General features: G+C 28.6%; 1 protein-coding gene across 2 annotated transcripts in view; it reads left to right on the top strand.

The window, feature by feature from the left end:
- Window positions 1–17,423, top strand: part of Rbp6 (RNA-binding protein 6) — a 135,165-nt gene that overhangs the window by 63,028 nt on the left and 54,714 nt on the right. For both annotated transcript variants that reach the window (XM_040723270.2, XM_040723269.2), the window contains exon 7: window positions 13,569–13,677. In XM_040723270.2, coding sequence (XP_040579204.1) covers window positions 13,569–13,677 — 109 coding nt within the window. The remainder of the gene's footprint in view (window positions 1–13,568; window positions 13,678–17,423) is intronic.

Genomic DNA, 17,423 nt, shown 5'->3' with positions numbered 1-17,423 from the left:
AAAACATGTGTTTGCTGTCTAAAATAAATATTGGTAAAAAATGGAATATTTTATAAAATTAAACTATTTGCAATTTAGCTCCTGAGTTTTCTATAGTGGGATTCATGAAAATCATTTAACTTCTACAATTTTAATTATGCAAAAAAAAATGTTCAAAATAATTTTGATTATTTGAAGTTTGGAATTTTTTTTGAACCAATAGTTATTAATGCTAGAGGGCTAAAAGTAGAGCTATCAGATTTGATGTCATGAAGTGATTCGAAATTGCTGCAGTTTGGTCAAATCGAGTAATTGGAACAGGATTTATTTTTCTAAAATAATCACAATATTTTTAAGATCTTTTCTGAATCGCCCATAACATATTTAATCAAATAATCATCTACAAGTTTAATATGAAATAAATTGAGAATTATATTCTTCATCTTTGGGTATTACTTGGTATTTTTGTCCCTCTAAAAACCTCTAAATAAAAACTTATTTTTCTACGATGTCATCTTTAAGTAGCACATCTAGTTCAAAGTTTAAAAGGAGACAAACGCTTTTTATTTTGCCCATAAAGACTAAAATACTGCATTAATCATGATTTTACATTTGTTCATTATGATTCACATTATTCTAATCTGTAAAAAATATTTATAAAGTAGTTTTTTTAAAAGCTACCCTATGGAGCAAACAGAGCGAATAACATAAAATAGTTTTGATCTTTCCTTTGTAAAAATGTTAAAAGAAGAATGCACACTATGTGCGAATCATCAAAATTTTCCCAATTTTTGTATCTTTTCTTTTTTGTTTGGTAAAATGTATATAATAGTTATTTTATACAAAATAACTAAAAATGGCTTTTTAGCATCTATTTTCACTCAGTAAAGAGTGTTTGTTTCTTTTTTTAATAATTTGATCCACATGTGCGACCTAACGATGACCTCGTAGGTAGTGTTGAGAGAGTTTTATTTAGGACTGAATACAACAATCCCGTCCAGTTCAGTCTGTGTAAGGTCATTTCTACATATCAGTCCTAAAAATATTATATTATTCGGTTCTGGATGACGTTGCTCACCCTTTTATTTTTTTTTAAATCAGTTTTAGCACTCCGAGAGAATCCGAAGGAGTGATCCCAAAAACTTGACCCGAATAAATAAGGACGAGCACGTAGGATAACGCAATTTTGCATAGGTGATTTTCATAGCAAATGACAACTTTTCTGCACTATCCGTAATTGAAATTTGAAAAAAGATGGAAATCAAACTGCTCTAATATACATACGTGCTTACTACTCGTCGTCAAGCATATTTTGACTTACTTAAACACGCATGAATTTTGTTTTTTTCTGCATTAGTAAATTAAAGAGAGACTCTTCTTCTACAACCCAGTCCGTCAGTCAGGTTCCTTAATGGATTTAAGTCATGCTTTCTTCTCGTATAAATATATTCCTTTTTTATATAAATGTTAATTTTCTTCATTCCTTCAGATTTGCATTATTTTGTGCACTCTGTGTAGAATGACATTAGCCTTAATTTGTTAGGTTTGGCTATTGTGTATATGTACCTAATATTGTTATGTATGTAGAGTAGAGTTGATTCAAAACTATACCGTATCCATACTCATAAACTACAAACATCCCCTATTTCACAAATATGGGCCTAATATTGTAAGTGGTCGTTCCTTTGTTAACCCATTACTCTCTGTATGTATTTCAATGTCTCTTTTGAAATAAACAGGTCTAGCATTAAGTCTATATCTTTTACCTAATTGTCGTAAAAGCTAGTTTATGATCAATATAAGGAAAATGTTTTTGAAGGAAATTACATATATTTTTCTATGTGTGGAATATTTTACTATTTTTTATGAATTTCTAGGGGTATTATTTATAGTTATTCACGCAAATGTACTTTTAAAGCCATGGTTCATGGATATAAATATTTACTTTTTTTAAATAATATGACCATGAGGATCTCAAAGCTCTTTTAATATATTTTCCCTATTAAAAAATATGTTTGATGTTTTTTCATTTATATTATATCCTGATGCCTATAAAATTTTATACAAATGGGAACTTTAATTTTTAATTTTATTAGATACAATTAGCTCATAAAGGGTTATATTGGAGAGAGCTTAGCCTTTTGTTCCTGAAATCCTGTGAAGCCTAATAAAAAATTTAATAGCATAAAACAAATAACATTTACACACAAAAAAAAAAAAATTCTTTAACCGTATACCATTTAAAAAAATTTAGAACATAGGACTTTTTTAAATTTGATACATTTTGATAAAAGTTGCTTCATTTTTTTCTTCCATTATCACTCTTCTTGCCACGCTACTTCTGGTTGGTGCAGGTCAGTGCCTTGAAAGAGGAGAGTTTGGCTATCATATACGCCATCTAAAGAGAAAAATATTAACTAAGAACGTAAAAATCTTCCCTTATATAAATGAATAATTATTTGTAGCATAGAATAATTTCAATTATCTATTAATTTATAAAATACTACTTTTTAGTTGTTGTAATAATAATTCTACTTTTAAAAATAATAAAGCATAGGCTACTCGTTAAGAAGAATAGCGTAATTGGCCTATTGTAAAAATAATTTGTGAGAGTAATAAAAATTGTTGTATAAAATAAATACATATTTAAACAATTAATCACAAAACTTTCTATCTTTGTTAAGATTTTTGTTTTGTTTAATTATATCATGTTCCAACGAAAAATAAAAATAAACCACTTTACATGGCACACCTTAAACACTGGCTTTTTCATCGCTTCAGATCTAATTTTGAACAAATATTTGGATTTAAAAAGATTTATGATATTTTTTAAACATAAGACATCTCTTGCTAGCCTCGCAGTGCCGGGCTGGGAATCCCTGCTCTAATATAGCAGTACAATATATTATCTATTGCAAAATACTTTATTTAAAGAGTATTTTGCATAAATGTGTCCTTTTTTGACAAGCGAAAACGGGGATATATTTACAGACAGTCATATACGCAACAACAACTAACTAAGACGACAATGATTGTTATGTATATGGAAATAGGCTGCAAATGTACTGCAGTTGAGGCTGTCAAATAAAATATATGCGAACATAATTTAAAAGATATTATCTTACATTAAAAAAAAGTTTAATTTTTTTATTATATATATATAAAATATAATTTTTTTATTTTGCCTTGATATTATTATTTTTATTGTTCTTACACAAGTGCCAGGGCCAACAAGGCTGAAAAAGCGTTGTTGTTTATATTTGCATGAATATAAATAGTTTAAAAATACAGTATATATATATATATATATGCATATAAAATGTAAAATATATCACTTGAATGTTTGAGTATGTATGTTGTATTTTAGGTTTCATACATAAAGTGCTATTTTGGAAAAGTATCACTCCACAAATTTCACTACCTTACTCATGTCAGTAGAAATATACTTGTTTATTCTCTACTCTACACAATGGCTCAATAAAATCTGAGCACTTTGAATTTCAAACTTCAACAAGTTTATTTATTAAATATTGAATTTCTTCAAAATCATTACTATAAATAGATATGTGTCTCAGTTCTCTTAATCATTAATGTAGCCACCCTTAGCGGCAATGATGGCTTCCAGGCGGTGTAGGAAGACTTGGCACCTCCTACAGATGTAATCCTCTGTCATGGCGTCCAAGTGTTGGCTGACTGTAGCTTTGAGGGCTTCTGTGTTTGGATATAGGACACTGCAGGCTTTTTTCTCGACATGTACCCGAAAGATGTGTCGAGGGGGTTGGCTTCAGGTCTGATGAGGATATAAAAGTATCAAAAAAGAGTACAAAATAATCCAGCAATGGAGGACATATAATACTTTAAATTCTAGATTCAAAAGTAGCCTCTCCATCCTCACCAGGCTCTTTCCGCCCACTTTTTTTATAGCTCTCTGGATAGTCTGGTGTGAAATCCCGACATCTCTTGCAAGGGCCTCTCATTGACTTGAGGGGATTAGTAAGGGGTGTTTCTTTAAACTCCTCCGGGTCATGTTTGGCCCTTTTGACAGAGCCCTTATTCCTCTTCAACTTTAAGGACTTGCTGACGGCGTAGACAGTGGTACCTTAGACGCTCTGCGTCAAAGAGTGTACGAATTACACGTTCAAGTGTCATCTTCTTGACTTGTATGTAAGCTAGAGAGCTCCGGTTTCTCTGATTTGTAACTATTTTTTTAGGTCTTAATATAACGAAATATGAATTAATTTCAATCACTCAACCTTCATTAATTATTAAATTAATAATTGTTCAGATTTCAAAGGGTCCGAAAGTGTAAAAAAAAAGAGTTACCTTTGGCCCATTTACTATATACCTTTTGAGTGCATTTCATGGGTACGACCTACAATATCCGTCATCCAAAGACTGAGGCCTTCAAAGCTACCGTGAGCCAGCAATAGGACGCCATGACAGAGTACTACATTCGGAGTAAGTACCATGCCTTCTGATGCGATGCCACCTGGAAGACATCATTGCTGCCAAGGGTGTTGTCTATTTTAATAATTAAGAGAGCTCAGACACATATTGAAATATTAATTTTGTTGAAATTCTATTATTAATTAATAAATTATATATTGTTGAATTTTAAAATTCAATGTGATCTCATTTTAATGGGCCACTCCCTCCATCATTGTGATTTACACCAGATCTCAGCTCACCCAAAAAGTATATCAAAGTCCGGCTAAGAACCATTAATCTATTATTTGCCACAAACATAAGTTTGCAAGCAAGAAATGCACGGATAAAATGGGAGATAAACATTTCATTTACTTTGGTGCACCTCATAGAAATTTAAACATATTTATGTATGTTTTTATAAATATCAATCATATGCAAAATTGACTTTGATTTATTACTATCTTTTGATTATCGTAGATTTCAAGATAAAAAACCTCAAAAATAATGACAAATGAATGTAATGATTCTTCATAATAAAATTAATATTAATTTGAGGTTGATTAAATAAAAGAAGTCAATCAAATATTACCTTGATGAATATACAAAGACACAATAGCTTTATTCCTGATGAAATTATCAGTGAATAAAAAAATAGTATTATCAAGTGTGAATCGTGATACTGTATCAAAAGAACAAATAAAAATCAATATATTGAAACGGCATTCGAAATAGTTATTTTTTCTATGCTATAATCCTATTCAAAACCTAAAAAACTTTTCAATTAGAGGTTAGCATCACAAACAACTTATATTTTCATATTTTGATAGTCATGTCTGCTAATAAATACATTAATAAACAGGTAATTAGATAAAAATGTTTTTTGATATGTAAGTCCCTTGGGCCAGGGCATCTTTGAAACGTCACTAAAAACATTTTTTTTCAATATTGCCACTTTTGTAAATATTTATTTTAATCAAAAAATTTTGGTCTCATAGAATTAGGCCCTTGCCTAATTTGAATCACTAGGTTATATAATTATTTTTCACCGGAGAACAGAAATAGATCTGACAGTTGTTATCAAACTTTTTACATTTACAATACTATTAAAAATATTTAAATGAGCCTTTTTGGAAGGATTGAATTCCTTTTCATTCTTTAATATGCCACCTGGAAGGAGTTTGCCTACATAAGTATACCACAGTACATATGTAAATTGGTACATATACCACAGTTTGAGAACCCCTGATATAGAGGGTTATAAAAAATATATATAAAAGAAGGTTGTCTTATACATCATATATTACTGATTTTTTCTGTTCCAATTGCCGAGGCAACTATAACATCAAATATTTATTTTTGTTGCACATCACGAATTTTACAATAATACCAAGGGTACTTTCATAAATTAGGATAATAGCTGAATTTACAGAAGCCCCAAAGATTCCCCTATGCTATAGTAGATTTTAAAAAAGAAAAACACACCTCAAAACAAGATAACTTTTACACACTAATGCTGAAAAAAGTGATGTCGTACATACATTACTCAAGTCAGACCGGAAGGAAGTAGGGAAATTAATCTATATTATTAAAAATACTTCATTCTTCGTAAATTTACTTTAACTATAAACAACTTTAAAAGACCTACTTTTAAATCATATTTTTATATCCATTTTTTTTTTTTTTTTTTTTTGCTGACCCGACCCCATTGTTGATCAAACAAACTAAAATGAGTTTGATAGCATTATTCTAGTAATGTGTATACTGTAGCATGTGTTGCATGGCCACTCTTTTGAACTCTTATAACTCGACTTTGTGTGATCTAATTTCAAAGTTTGAAATTGCATCATCAGCTGCTGAGTTGTTGTTTTTTCCTGCATCGCACCTCACTCTTGCAATAAAAATAAGCTCCGAAAGAGACATTTAGATTAGGATCTCTGCATTTCTTTCGCCTTGAATAACTTCCGCCCATATTTCTGACCAGGTCAAGGTGGAATATTGTCCAAACTGTCAAGCAGCTCCTTCCCAGCAGTGAGAATGAAGATGAAGCTCTCTGACATAAAATTTGTAGTGGGTGTCAATAAAAAGTCTTCCGGTTCAAATCGATGTAGTTCCCTACAGCCCTGACATGAGTTTACTTGGATTTACGTTCTGGCTATACGTAAAGTCAATAGGCTATAACATCCGTCAACCGAGCATCGCTGACCTGAATGCCTCCATGAATGTGCATTTTGAGGGTTTGAGCAAGGGAACAATTGGCAACGTGTGTGTAGCCTTTAGATGCCATCTGTAAGCCATCATTTCCCTCAAGAGCGGTTGCATTGAGAAATCCAGGGTTGATCTTATCTAATGGTACACATTTTATTATTTTCAATCCGGAATGACATTGGTGCCAAATCACAGAGGAGGACCACGTGGCATCTTATCTATGAACAGAGCAAGTTGAGACGGTTGTTAAGAGCAAACAAGATTCTAAACTTTCTTAAGGCTAACAACAATTTCAGTAAAGTTTTGCTCTTTTCTGATGAAAGCAATTTCCCCGTTGATCCCACTATAATTTTTCAGCTTCAGTGAAACATGTCTTCAGGAGAAAAAAAAAGCCTCGAATTGAGGCAATTGTTAGAGCTGAGGGCTCACGTATTGAATAAAATTTGTCCCATTTTCAAATGATTTTTCAAAATAAATGTCCTCACAAAATCATTTGTTCAAATTTTACTTTTGAAAAATAGACTGAAATAAAAGGTATACCAGCAGATAAGATCATCCCTGTTATTCTTTTCAAAGAGTGTGTGAAGATCATTAACATAAATTAAGCTGTAGTTATTTGTTAATGAAATGATATTTGAAAGGTGTTTTAATTTCCAGACAACACCCAGTAAAAAAATATTCAATCCCTCTTCCTTTCTTATTTTCACACGAGGCTCTCCCAAGTTTAATATTATTTATGTACATACCACCTAGTGTTCCTAGGCCCTACCTTTTGCATCATACGCAGAAACATACACGATATATCGTGACACAGTGCAATGTTCTATCGGACCTTATAATATCCATGCATAGACTGTACGTTAATTGAATTGCTCGTCTCCACCCATTCACAATAAAACCAAGCCTACATACATAAAAAAAACCATAAATATCCTATATAATTATATTCAACATACATACAACATAGAAACCCTCATTTCAAAAACACACACAAACAACACTTGTGTCAACCATCAAAAACTCTACATATAAAAAGGCCCAACCCATTAAAGAAGAGGAAAATAAGAGAGATTAATGCTTTTAATACTATGTGTAATAAATATGTACATCTATACGAATCAATACTTTGCATAAGAAGATCCAATATGTATAACAATGAAATTTTATTATATATGTATGTAGTTTCTCCCATTTTTATAATAATATAATTCTAATATATGTATGTATTAAAATATGTACAATGTATATATGTGTGTGTATAAACAGGCGAAATAAATTTGTAATTTTTTATAGTATATGTACATATTTTTTCATATAATATATTTTACATAATGTTGAGCTTTACTTGTGTGTTGTTATTGTTTTTGAAGAGGGGGGTTGAAGAAATTGATGTATTATTATGTTAGTAGGGTTTATAAATTGTCTTACTTTTTTACCGCTGTTGGTATATCAAGGGGCGTCCGCAGGAATGTATATTTTTTTGAGGGGGGCGGGAGCTTCAAATTTGAAAAAATAAAAAGATCCCATTTTTTGAAAAATATTTCGAAATTTAATTGGTAAAATAAAAATTTTTGAAAAAAAAAATCAACTACTATTTTTTTTTGAAAATAAATTCCAATAATAGTTTTTTTTGGAAAAATATTCAAAAAACTATTTGTTCTAAATAAATTTGAAAAAATACTTTTTCTGGAAAAAAATTTCAAAAATTACTTGTTTTAGGAAAAAATTTTCAAAATTACTTTTTTCGGAAAAAAAAATCAAAATTTAATTTTTTTGGAAAAACAATTTATATAATACTTTTTTGGAGAAAAAAAATCGAATTTACATTTTGTCAGAAAAATTCCAAAAATTACTTTCTTTGGAAAACAAATTCAAAAATCGACAGTTGCTAACAAAAAATTAGATTTTTTGGAATTTATTTTTGCAATTTCAAATATAAAATTTTAGGAAAAAAAACAAAATTATAGCATATCACAAAAAATTAAATTTCTTCAAAAAGATATTCCAAAAATCACAGCCTTCACAAAAATTAATTTTTGAATTTAAAGAGAAAAAAAATTGTAAAAAAAGATTACTCCTATTTTTGAGTAAAATATTTTCATCCTGAGCAAAAAAAGTCTTAAGTAAAAAGTATTAAATCCTTAATGGGGGGGAGAGGCTACAGCGCTACAGCCATGTTGCATGAGTTTTAAAATAGAACACAAAATAGATTTATGTAATCAACTCCTACTATCAAAAACTATGAATTATTTATTTTAAAAAGCCAATCAATGCTATTTTTATGTGGAAAATTTTTAACTATGACTCATTCCTTCAAAAACATTCTACATACAAGTATATGTAAGTAATTTTTTTGTTACAGATAATGCATTATTCATATCAATGCCTTTCGGTAGATAAATCCTTTCAAATTATCGGTTAATTGGCTACTAATCTTATCTAGTTTTTAGTTTTTTGCTGCTATATAAATTGAATCATAAATTCAAAATGACATTAAGTTTATATTATCTTTTAAGACGCTGAGATGTTTTATTTAAAATTAGAAATAGATGAACTTCCATTGAGCTTATAACCAAATGTGTTTATTAAATGACATCTCATAAAGTTATTATAATTTCAAAGCAGTAAATTAAATTCACAATCTACCTAAATCTGTGTGTTTGGCTAGTTCGGATCTTGTAGAATATTCTCTATATTATTCACTGGATATGAGTACCATCATTCTGAATCACCTTCTTCACACGACCATGGAATACCTAGCATTCCTTGACGATATACTCGTGGGCATGGTGGTCCATTCCTGTCTGATGCGGACCTCCAAACTATCACAGATGAATTGAATCGGATTTTACAATACTATATATGTCCAGAGGCTAAAATTCAAGAGGTACGGATCGGGAGTGCAAGAAGGTCACATTTCTTTGGTCGATGACTCCCTTTCTCTCGTTAAACCTAATCTTAAAACTTGACCAGCCTCATCTTCTCCTTGCGTTAGTTTGTTAGCGTCTTCCATCTCATTGGATGAGAACGTGTAATTGTATTTCATGGAAACGTATCATAACTCCAAAGCCTTAAACTTGCCAAGGAAATTAGGAATTATCCATTGTTAATCTTAACTCAACTCCAATTAACGGCATTTTAATAGCATTGCAATGCAATCAAAGATTATACTTAATTATCAGTCGCATTTTTTATCAGACACGTTTTTTTATTTTTTGTTTTTTTAATCGTCAACCTGAAGAGTGAACTTTCTTTTTCAATGCTGCTGTCATTCATATTTAATTCTTGAGGAGTAAACTTCCTTTCCTTCTACATTCAAGTTATCATTGATATTTACGCAGGGGCAAGCGCGGGGCGTGGGCTGGAGGGGTTGTTGTCCTATTAAAATTGTATACAATTTTTTTTTTAAATAATTTAATTTTTCTTTTCCAAAAAATTAATTTTTTGTAAAAAGTCAAATTAGAATTTTCTTTCCAAAAATATTTTTTTTTTGAACATTTATAGATTTTTAAAGTCTTTTTCCTATAAAATTAATTTTGTGTGAACAACTATTAATTTTTGATATTTTTTAAAAAAATTTTAATATTTTAATTTTTTTCAAAAACTTATATTACAAATCTAACTTTTGAATTTTTCTTCCAAAAATTTAGTTTTTTTGTGAACAATTGTGGATGTTTGAAAAAAAATTACAAAAAATTTAATTTTTCAATTTTTTTTCAAAAATATTATTTTTTTGTGTCATAGCTGTGGATTTGTTGCCTATGTCCTTGTTAATTCAATTCCCCTCCTCGTCACACTACTTGTAGCTGATCTAATGAAACGTCATGACAGCAAAACAGCTCTCCTTTAAAACATTCTTCAAATCGTCAGGGTTACAATATTGAATTTCGAGTTCATTCCTTATTTTCCAAAAAAAAAAAAAATTGAAATAAAATTCCTTAAAAGTTTCAGTTTTTGTGAATAGCCATGGATTTTTCATTTATAATAAAAAAAAATATAATATTTGAAATTTTTTTCCAAAAAATTTAATTTTCTGTTAAAGGCTATCAATTTTTGAAATTTTTTATCAGAAAATTTTATACTTATGGATTTCTTAAAAAAATAAAATAATTCAAAAACGAAGCCCCCTCCCCCTCCCCTCTACAAATATCCTGAGATCTGATAGGTGATAGCATGAAGGAATAAACGAAGCATAAAAATGGATCTACACTATGTAATAATATTAGTTATGATATATAAGCCTCCCTTCCTATTTTATATGAATATAGAATGTACGAACATGGTTATAAAAACATAGTATCATTCCATTCTAGACAGTCCCCCTTAGTGTGTAATAAATAAACAATTTTTATTACTTCTTGACAGGATAAGAAGAAAACGAATAAGAAGAAAAATGAGGTGTTATTGATTCTTGACATAAATGCATATCTATCCTACAACAAATTCATAGTATCTATCAAAATGAGAGTTATTATCATGAATTTAGAAGATTCAAGGGGGTCCGAAATAGTTGGGCTAAAGGCCCTCCCCCCAATTAATTAAGAAATTTTTGCTCCTTACTAGAAATTTAATATATGATTTTTTTGATTTTTTTGTGAAAGGCTATATATTTTTGAATTTTTTCAAAAAAAAAAAAAAATTTTATCAATAACTGAGAATTTTAAATTTTTATTTTCAAAAAATTCAATATTTGAAATTTAAGTAATGAAATTATTTTATGAATTGATGTGTATTTTTAAATTTTTTAATAAAAATTTAAGTTAATGTAAACAGTTTTTGATTTTTGAATCTTTTTTCCAGAAAGTTCATTTTTCTTTTAATAACTATAGATTTCTGAAAATAAAAACTCCAAAAAATTTAATATTTGAAATTTAATTTTTGAAATTTTTCTACAAAAAATTTAATTTTATATGAAGAAGAATGTATGGATTTTGACATTTCTTGTAATATTTGAATTTTTTTCGCAAAAAATTTAATTTGCCGTGAATAGCAATATATTTTTAAAATTTTATTCCAAAAACTGAATATTTGAAATTTTTATTTTTTTAAATTAAGGAGAAGTTGGCTTAAGAGCCATACCCCCCCCTATTAAAAAGTTTTGTTTTTTACTAGATGATTTATTTTTTGAAATTTATTGGAATATTTTTGAAAAAAAATTCAAAAATTAAATTATTCTACAAAAAATTTAATTTTTCAAATTTCAATTACATTTAAAAAATGTATTACCAATTCCTCTCCAAAGAAATAATTATAATCCTACGGACGCCTTTGATGTATCTCTACAAAATATACTTTATAAATACAAAATTATATCATATGTACATAAAATGTAGAAACAAAAAATTTTCACTAAAAAAATTAATCATCACAGTATTATTGTACATAATAAAAGATCAATGATATTATAGTAATATTTCTGATTAATGAAGCACAACTTTTTATCACCATGTACACAGTAAATTGCTATTGCATTCATTAAAAAGTGATTATCTAATTGCTGGAAATTCTAATTTTTTTAATTCATATAATCATAACAAATGAGTTAAAGTTACTTTTGTACCCATACGTTAACTTTAAATAGACCCACATATTAAATTAACAGATTTTTTTAAGGTATAAAATAAATAGATTTATTGGATATATGGCTAGAAAAAAAGTTGTAGGGAAAGAATTGTATTTATTACAAATTTATATAATAATTCCTGGAATAAGTTATCTAATAATCCCTCAGAATATGATTACATTTTTATTGCCATTAGTTTTTTTATTCATTTGATGGTATAAACTACATACATAAATATTTTTTCTATATATTTTCCTTATTGATATTATCCGTTAAACCCATCTCCTCTGTCTCTCTTTCTCTCTCTCAAAAAAAAAAAACTACTTGAAGAAACGAAAATGAAATCAGATTTTCTTTTGAGTTATTCATATAAACCTGAATTGTATGACTGGTTAGGTATTATAAAAGTACTTTTACGTGGGTAGTTTGACACGTTAGCTATAGAAGATGTTTGTACTGTTTTTATTTAGCATGATGGGAACATTCGTTATCCGAATAGATTCATCAATTTCATTTCTCACAAATATATTCGTCATCTGTATTTTTTTAGCCACCCACTTTACAAATATAGTCGTCAACCGTTGGAAACAAAGAAATAAGTAATAATTTATTAGGATAAAAAATATCAATAATAGTCATCAAGCATTGTCCGACTCAGAAGTGTTTTCAAACTGCCTATAAGTACCCTATTTAATTGGCTATCCAAAATATTGATTACACTCTAATTTTTCATTAAGTGGCATATTTCACAATGTATAATATAACCTTAAAATATTAATATAAAAACACTTTATTTTAAGTTATATAGCAGAAATTAAAAAGGAAATACTTTTACATGGTTTTGAAACTTGATACATACCGGCTTACAATATGAATATAATTATTGTATCATAAAAATGCAATCCATACAAAAAAAATCTTTTTTTTAAAAAAAAGGTTGTTTATGCAGTTTGCTTCTATTTTATTTTTATTTTTATGTATATACTTTTAACTTTCCAAAAGGTTTTGAACGACATGGCAATTACATTTCGTGAAAGAAATGAACATACATACATGCATAAGAAAGCACACCTGCTCTAAAAATATACACGCATATACCTTTATATATAAGAGTGTATTATTAATTAGAGCTATTCGATTATATTGGTATATATTTGTATTTTTTAAATATATATGTACATAAAGCGTAGAGCATGCCAAATTTAATCAAAAAGAAACGAAGAAAAAAAAGAAAGATTTATGGATAATATTATGCCAAGCTCAGAGCCCCATACCTTGTTATTAATTGGAGGAGCTCTGGCTAGAATGTGCAATTACCATTTAAGTGTATAAATTATTTTAGCTGATGAACCTTTGAAAAGTAATCACTTTCTTTTCGTTTATTATCTTCCAGGTAGAGTGTAAAAAAGCCCAGCCAAAGGAGGTCATGATACCCACAACAATCGCAACCCGAACTCGTCCAGTCATACGAGGAACAAATGGAACAACGCCCAACAGTTACGGTGAGTCACATTTCGCACTTCCTTCATCAACGAACTCGAGTCAGCAGTCATCAATCCCAACACTCTCTTCCCCATCTCATCATATTCAACAACAATCACAACAGCATACCAACCACCTCCAACAACTCCAACACCCAACAGTAACAACCAGCGCCCTCTATCGTTATTCCCCTTACTTTATTCCATCTTCTACTCCATCTTCATGCTTCCTTCCACCTGAGCAGCATACTTTAATTCAACCTCCTTCTCTCAATTTTGCTAAGCCTGACTTGATGTACTCCTTAAATGATTTGCTCAGTTTGCAGCAGTCTCTACAGCTCGGATTTTAAAGATTTCCCTGCAAGCATATCCCTTGATTCTTAGGCACCCAAAAATGCATTCACTCTTCCTCTATCCTTGTATGATCAGATTGATTCATCAATCACTTCTAGTCAATTTCAAACACTCCCAAATTAATCAGTGCTCAACATCCATAAATACATCTCAATCGTCGTATTCATTCTTCTTGCACTTTCTTCCTCTTTTTGTGCAAACAAATAATGTTGTATGAGCGTTCTACAATCATTTTTGCGTGTTAAACAAGCATCAACTCACAGAAGTTAATTATACTTCATCTGCCATAATTTGATGATGCAGAGAAGGATTATAACATTTAGTTTGGCTATCAATTCATGCAAGAAAGTAATATTTCTCAGATATTTGATAGCCAAAGATAAGGGATACTATCACTATTCAACTACTTAGATGATCATACAACTCAAAAGCCTTTGGGGGGAAGGATAATTCCTTTTTTTAAGTAATGTACAAAGACAAAAAAGAATGAAATGCACTTAAATAAAATTATTTGTTCCAACTACTCTCATATTCATGATAAATACCATCTAGCTAGGGTGACCTACCGTACTCTTTTAAACACATGGCTTTTGTGGTTTAATTTGATAATTTGAATAAAACTCTAATTCAAAATATAGAATGAACAAAAAGATCTAAATTAAAGAAGACTCATAATTTACTGATATTTTGGATATCCATTTTACATTTTATTGGTTATGTCAATATCAAAGCACACTCAGGGCCACTTCTCCTCTCCCTTTTTTTTTTTTTTTTTCGGAAAACATAATAATGTAATTAATATGTTTTTACCTCTATAGTAGAACCTCTATTGAAAAATCATTAACAGCCATATTATACATGCAAATTGTTATTGATAGACCCAGGCTTCCAAAGTATCAGTACATCTTTTCAGGGGTGTCCGCAAGGAGTGGGCTGGAGGGGATTTAGCCCCCCCCATCCAAATGATCAAAAAATATAATTTTCTGTGAATATCTATAAATTTTTGAATTTTTTTTTCCTCAAAATTTAATATTTGAAATTTCACTTTGAAATTTTTTCTAAAAAAATCAATTTTTAGTGAGTAGCAATGAATTATTAAAATATCTTTCTAAAAATTTAATAGTCGAAATTTTTGGAAAAAATTTCGATTTTAATTGAATAGCCATGAACTTTAGAATATTTAAAATCAAATGGATCAAATTTGAAATTAATTTCCTACAAAAACGTAATTTTCTGTAAATAGCTGTAAATTTTTTCTAAAATTTTATATTTGAAATTCAATTTTTGCGATTGATTTGTGTAAAAATTAATTATTTTTTTTAACAGTTTCGAATTTTTGAGTTTTTTTATTCTCAAAAAACTCAATAGTTTGTGAATAACTACGGATCTTTGAAATTTTTTCAAAAAATTTGAAGTTATAAATATTTTGCGAATAGCTATCGATGTTATAAATTTTTTCATAAAAAATCCAAAAAATCAAATCCCCCAAAAAAAAAAAAATATATATATATATTTATAATCCTGCAGACGTCCCTGATCTTTATATACTTACATCCATTAATTATTATCGGGGATGTATTGAAGGGGCTGAATACATATGCAACTTTATACTCAAATAACTTTTCGCCCTAAAAACAAATTGATCAAATGTTTCTATACATAAACAAACTTACCACAAAGTTTTTTTTTTAATTAAAGAATGTACTCTACTTTGAGTTATTTTTCCCTATCACAACAACAGGATGAGAAGAAGAATAGGGATTTAGGATCATCAACAAAGTCGTCAGATAAAGAATTAAATTAAATATACATAATATGTAGAACGTAGGTACAAATACAATTCCGAAAGGATTGAGAAATGGCCTCTCATATATGTTATTATATTGTAGTACATACAATTGAAAAAGGCTTTTCCTACTTTTTCCCATTATTGTACAAAGGAATAAAGTAAATTATAATGTTTTTGAATGAAATTTCCATTATGAAATGTGTTGAATGTTGATACATTCTTTATTTTTGATAAAGAATACATTAGGTAGCAAACGTATGTAAATGTAAGCATATATCACATTGTAGTAAAGAGCCTCTTTTGTGAGACTACTTTATATGTATATTTGCAAGGGGCCCGCAGGCTTATTTAAATATATATATATATGCCTTTTTTGGGAGGAAGGGGAGGTGATTTTTGAAGAAAATAAAATCAAAAATCTTAAGTTGTTCATAAAAAATGATATTTTTGGAATTTTTAAAAAAATTCATAGCTATACACAGAAAATTACTTTTTTTTTAAATTTGAATTGTATTTTTGTAAAAAAAAAAAAAATCAACAATTTCACAGAAAATTAAATTTTCTGTGAAAATTATTTGAAAAAATCATTAGTCCTGAAAAATAGCTTAAATATTTATTTTTGTTTGAAAAAAATTTCAAAAATCCATACTTATTTACAGAAGATTAATTTCAAAAATTAAATTTTGATGAAAATAAATTAAAAAATAATTTTTTGAAAGAAAATTTCAAAAATTAAATTATTTCCAAAAATTTTAATTTAAGATTTATTTTCAAACAAAAATCCACAAGCCAAACCTCTAAAAATATACTCCTGCGGATGTCCATGTACATTTTTCATAATTTTATTGAGATGTGCAACTTAAAGATGACTTCATAGGAAATTGCAATTTTACAGGAGTAGTTTGCAAACCATATCCCACATAGATGTAAAAACTACAAAGATAATTTTTGTACATTTTCAAATATAAATGTTCATAATGCCATCATCAATAATGTGACGCAACCCTGACGTAAGTAGTGAATATGACGAGAGTTGGACCATTATTTATTTCTACATACTAGTCATTTCTCTCACTTGAATAAAGTGCAATCCTTTCCTATTTCAAACACTCGGACACAGACTTTCTTCATTTCTACAAATTCTTCTTATTAATTATTAGTCAGATTTCTTTCTTGCATGAATATTTTTTTTAAATAATAATATTGTAACATACTCGGAATAAATAATTAGTCATTAGTTAATGTACATTTTACATAGGTATATATATATACAATCTAAATAGAAGTAGTTGTCTTTTTTTTTCTCTTTTTTTTTCTGTTTATTTTTGTGATTTATTTATTTACTATTATTATAATAAACTTAGTGGATATCCCGTGTTACAGTCATTTGCCACATAAATTCATAAAATGATTTTAGACATGTACATTTAATGTGCAGACATAAACGTAAGAGGCTAAAAGCTTGTGCCAAAAAATATATTTGTTTACTTTTATTTTTGCAATATTTTTTGTTCAAAGGAATGATTGTAACACGCATTAATATACTTTTATATATATTTAAATACCTACAATGATTACTTATAAAGCAATAATCTTTAGAACACAACCACCCAAATCAATCAAT

The sequence above is a fragment of the Lepeophtheirus salmonis genome, chromosome 13 (genome assembly GCF_016086655.4).
Source record: "Lepeophtheirus salmonis chromosome 13, UVic_Lsal_1.4, whole genome shotgun sequence".
In the NCBI taxonomy this organism is placed as follows: domain Eukaryota; kingdom Metazoa; phylum Arthropoda; class Copepoda; order Siphonostomatoida; family Caligidae; genus Lepeophtheirus; species Lepeophtheirus salmonis.
This window is presented reverse-complemented; position numbering and strand designations above follow the sequence as displayed.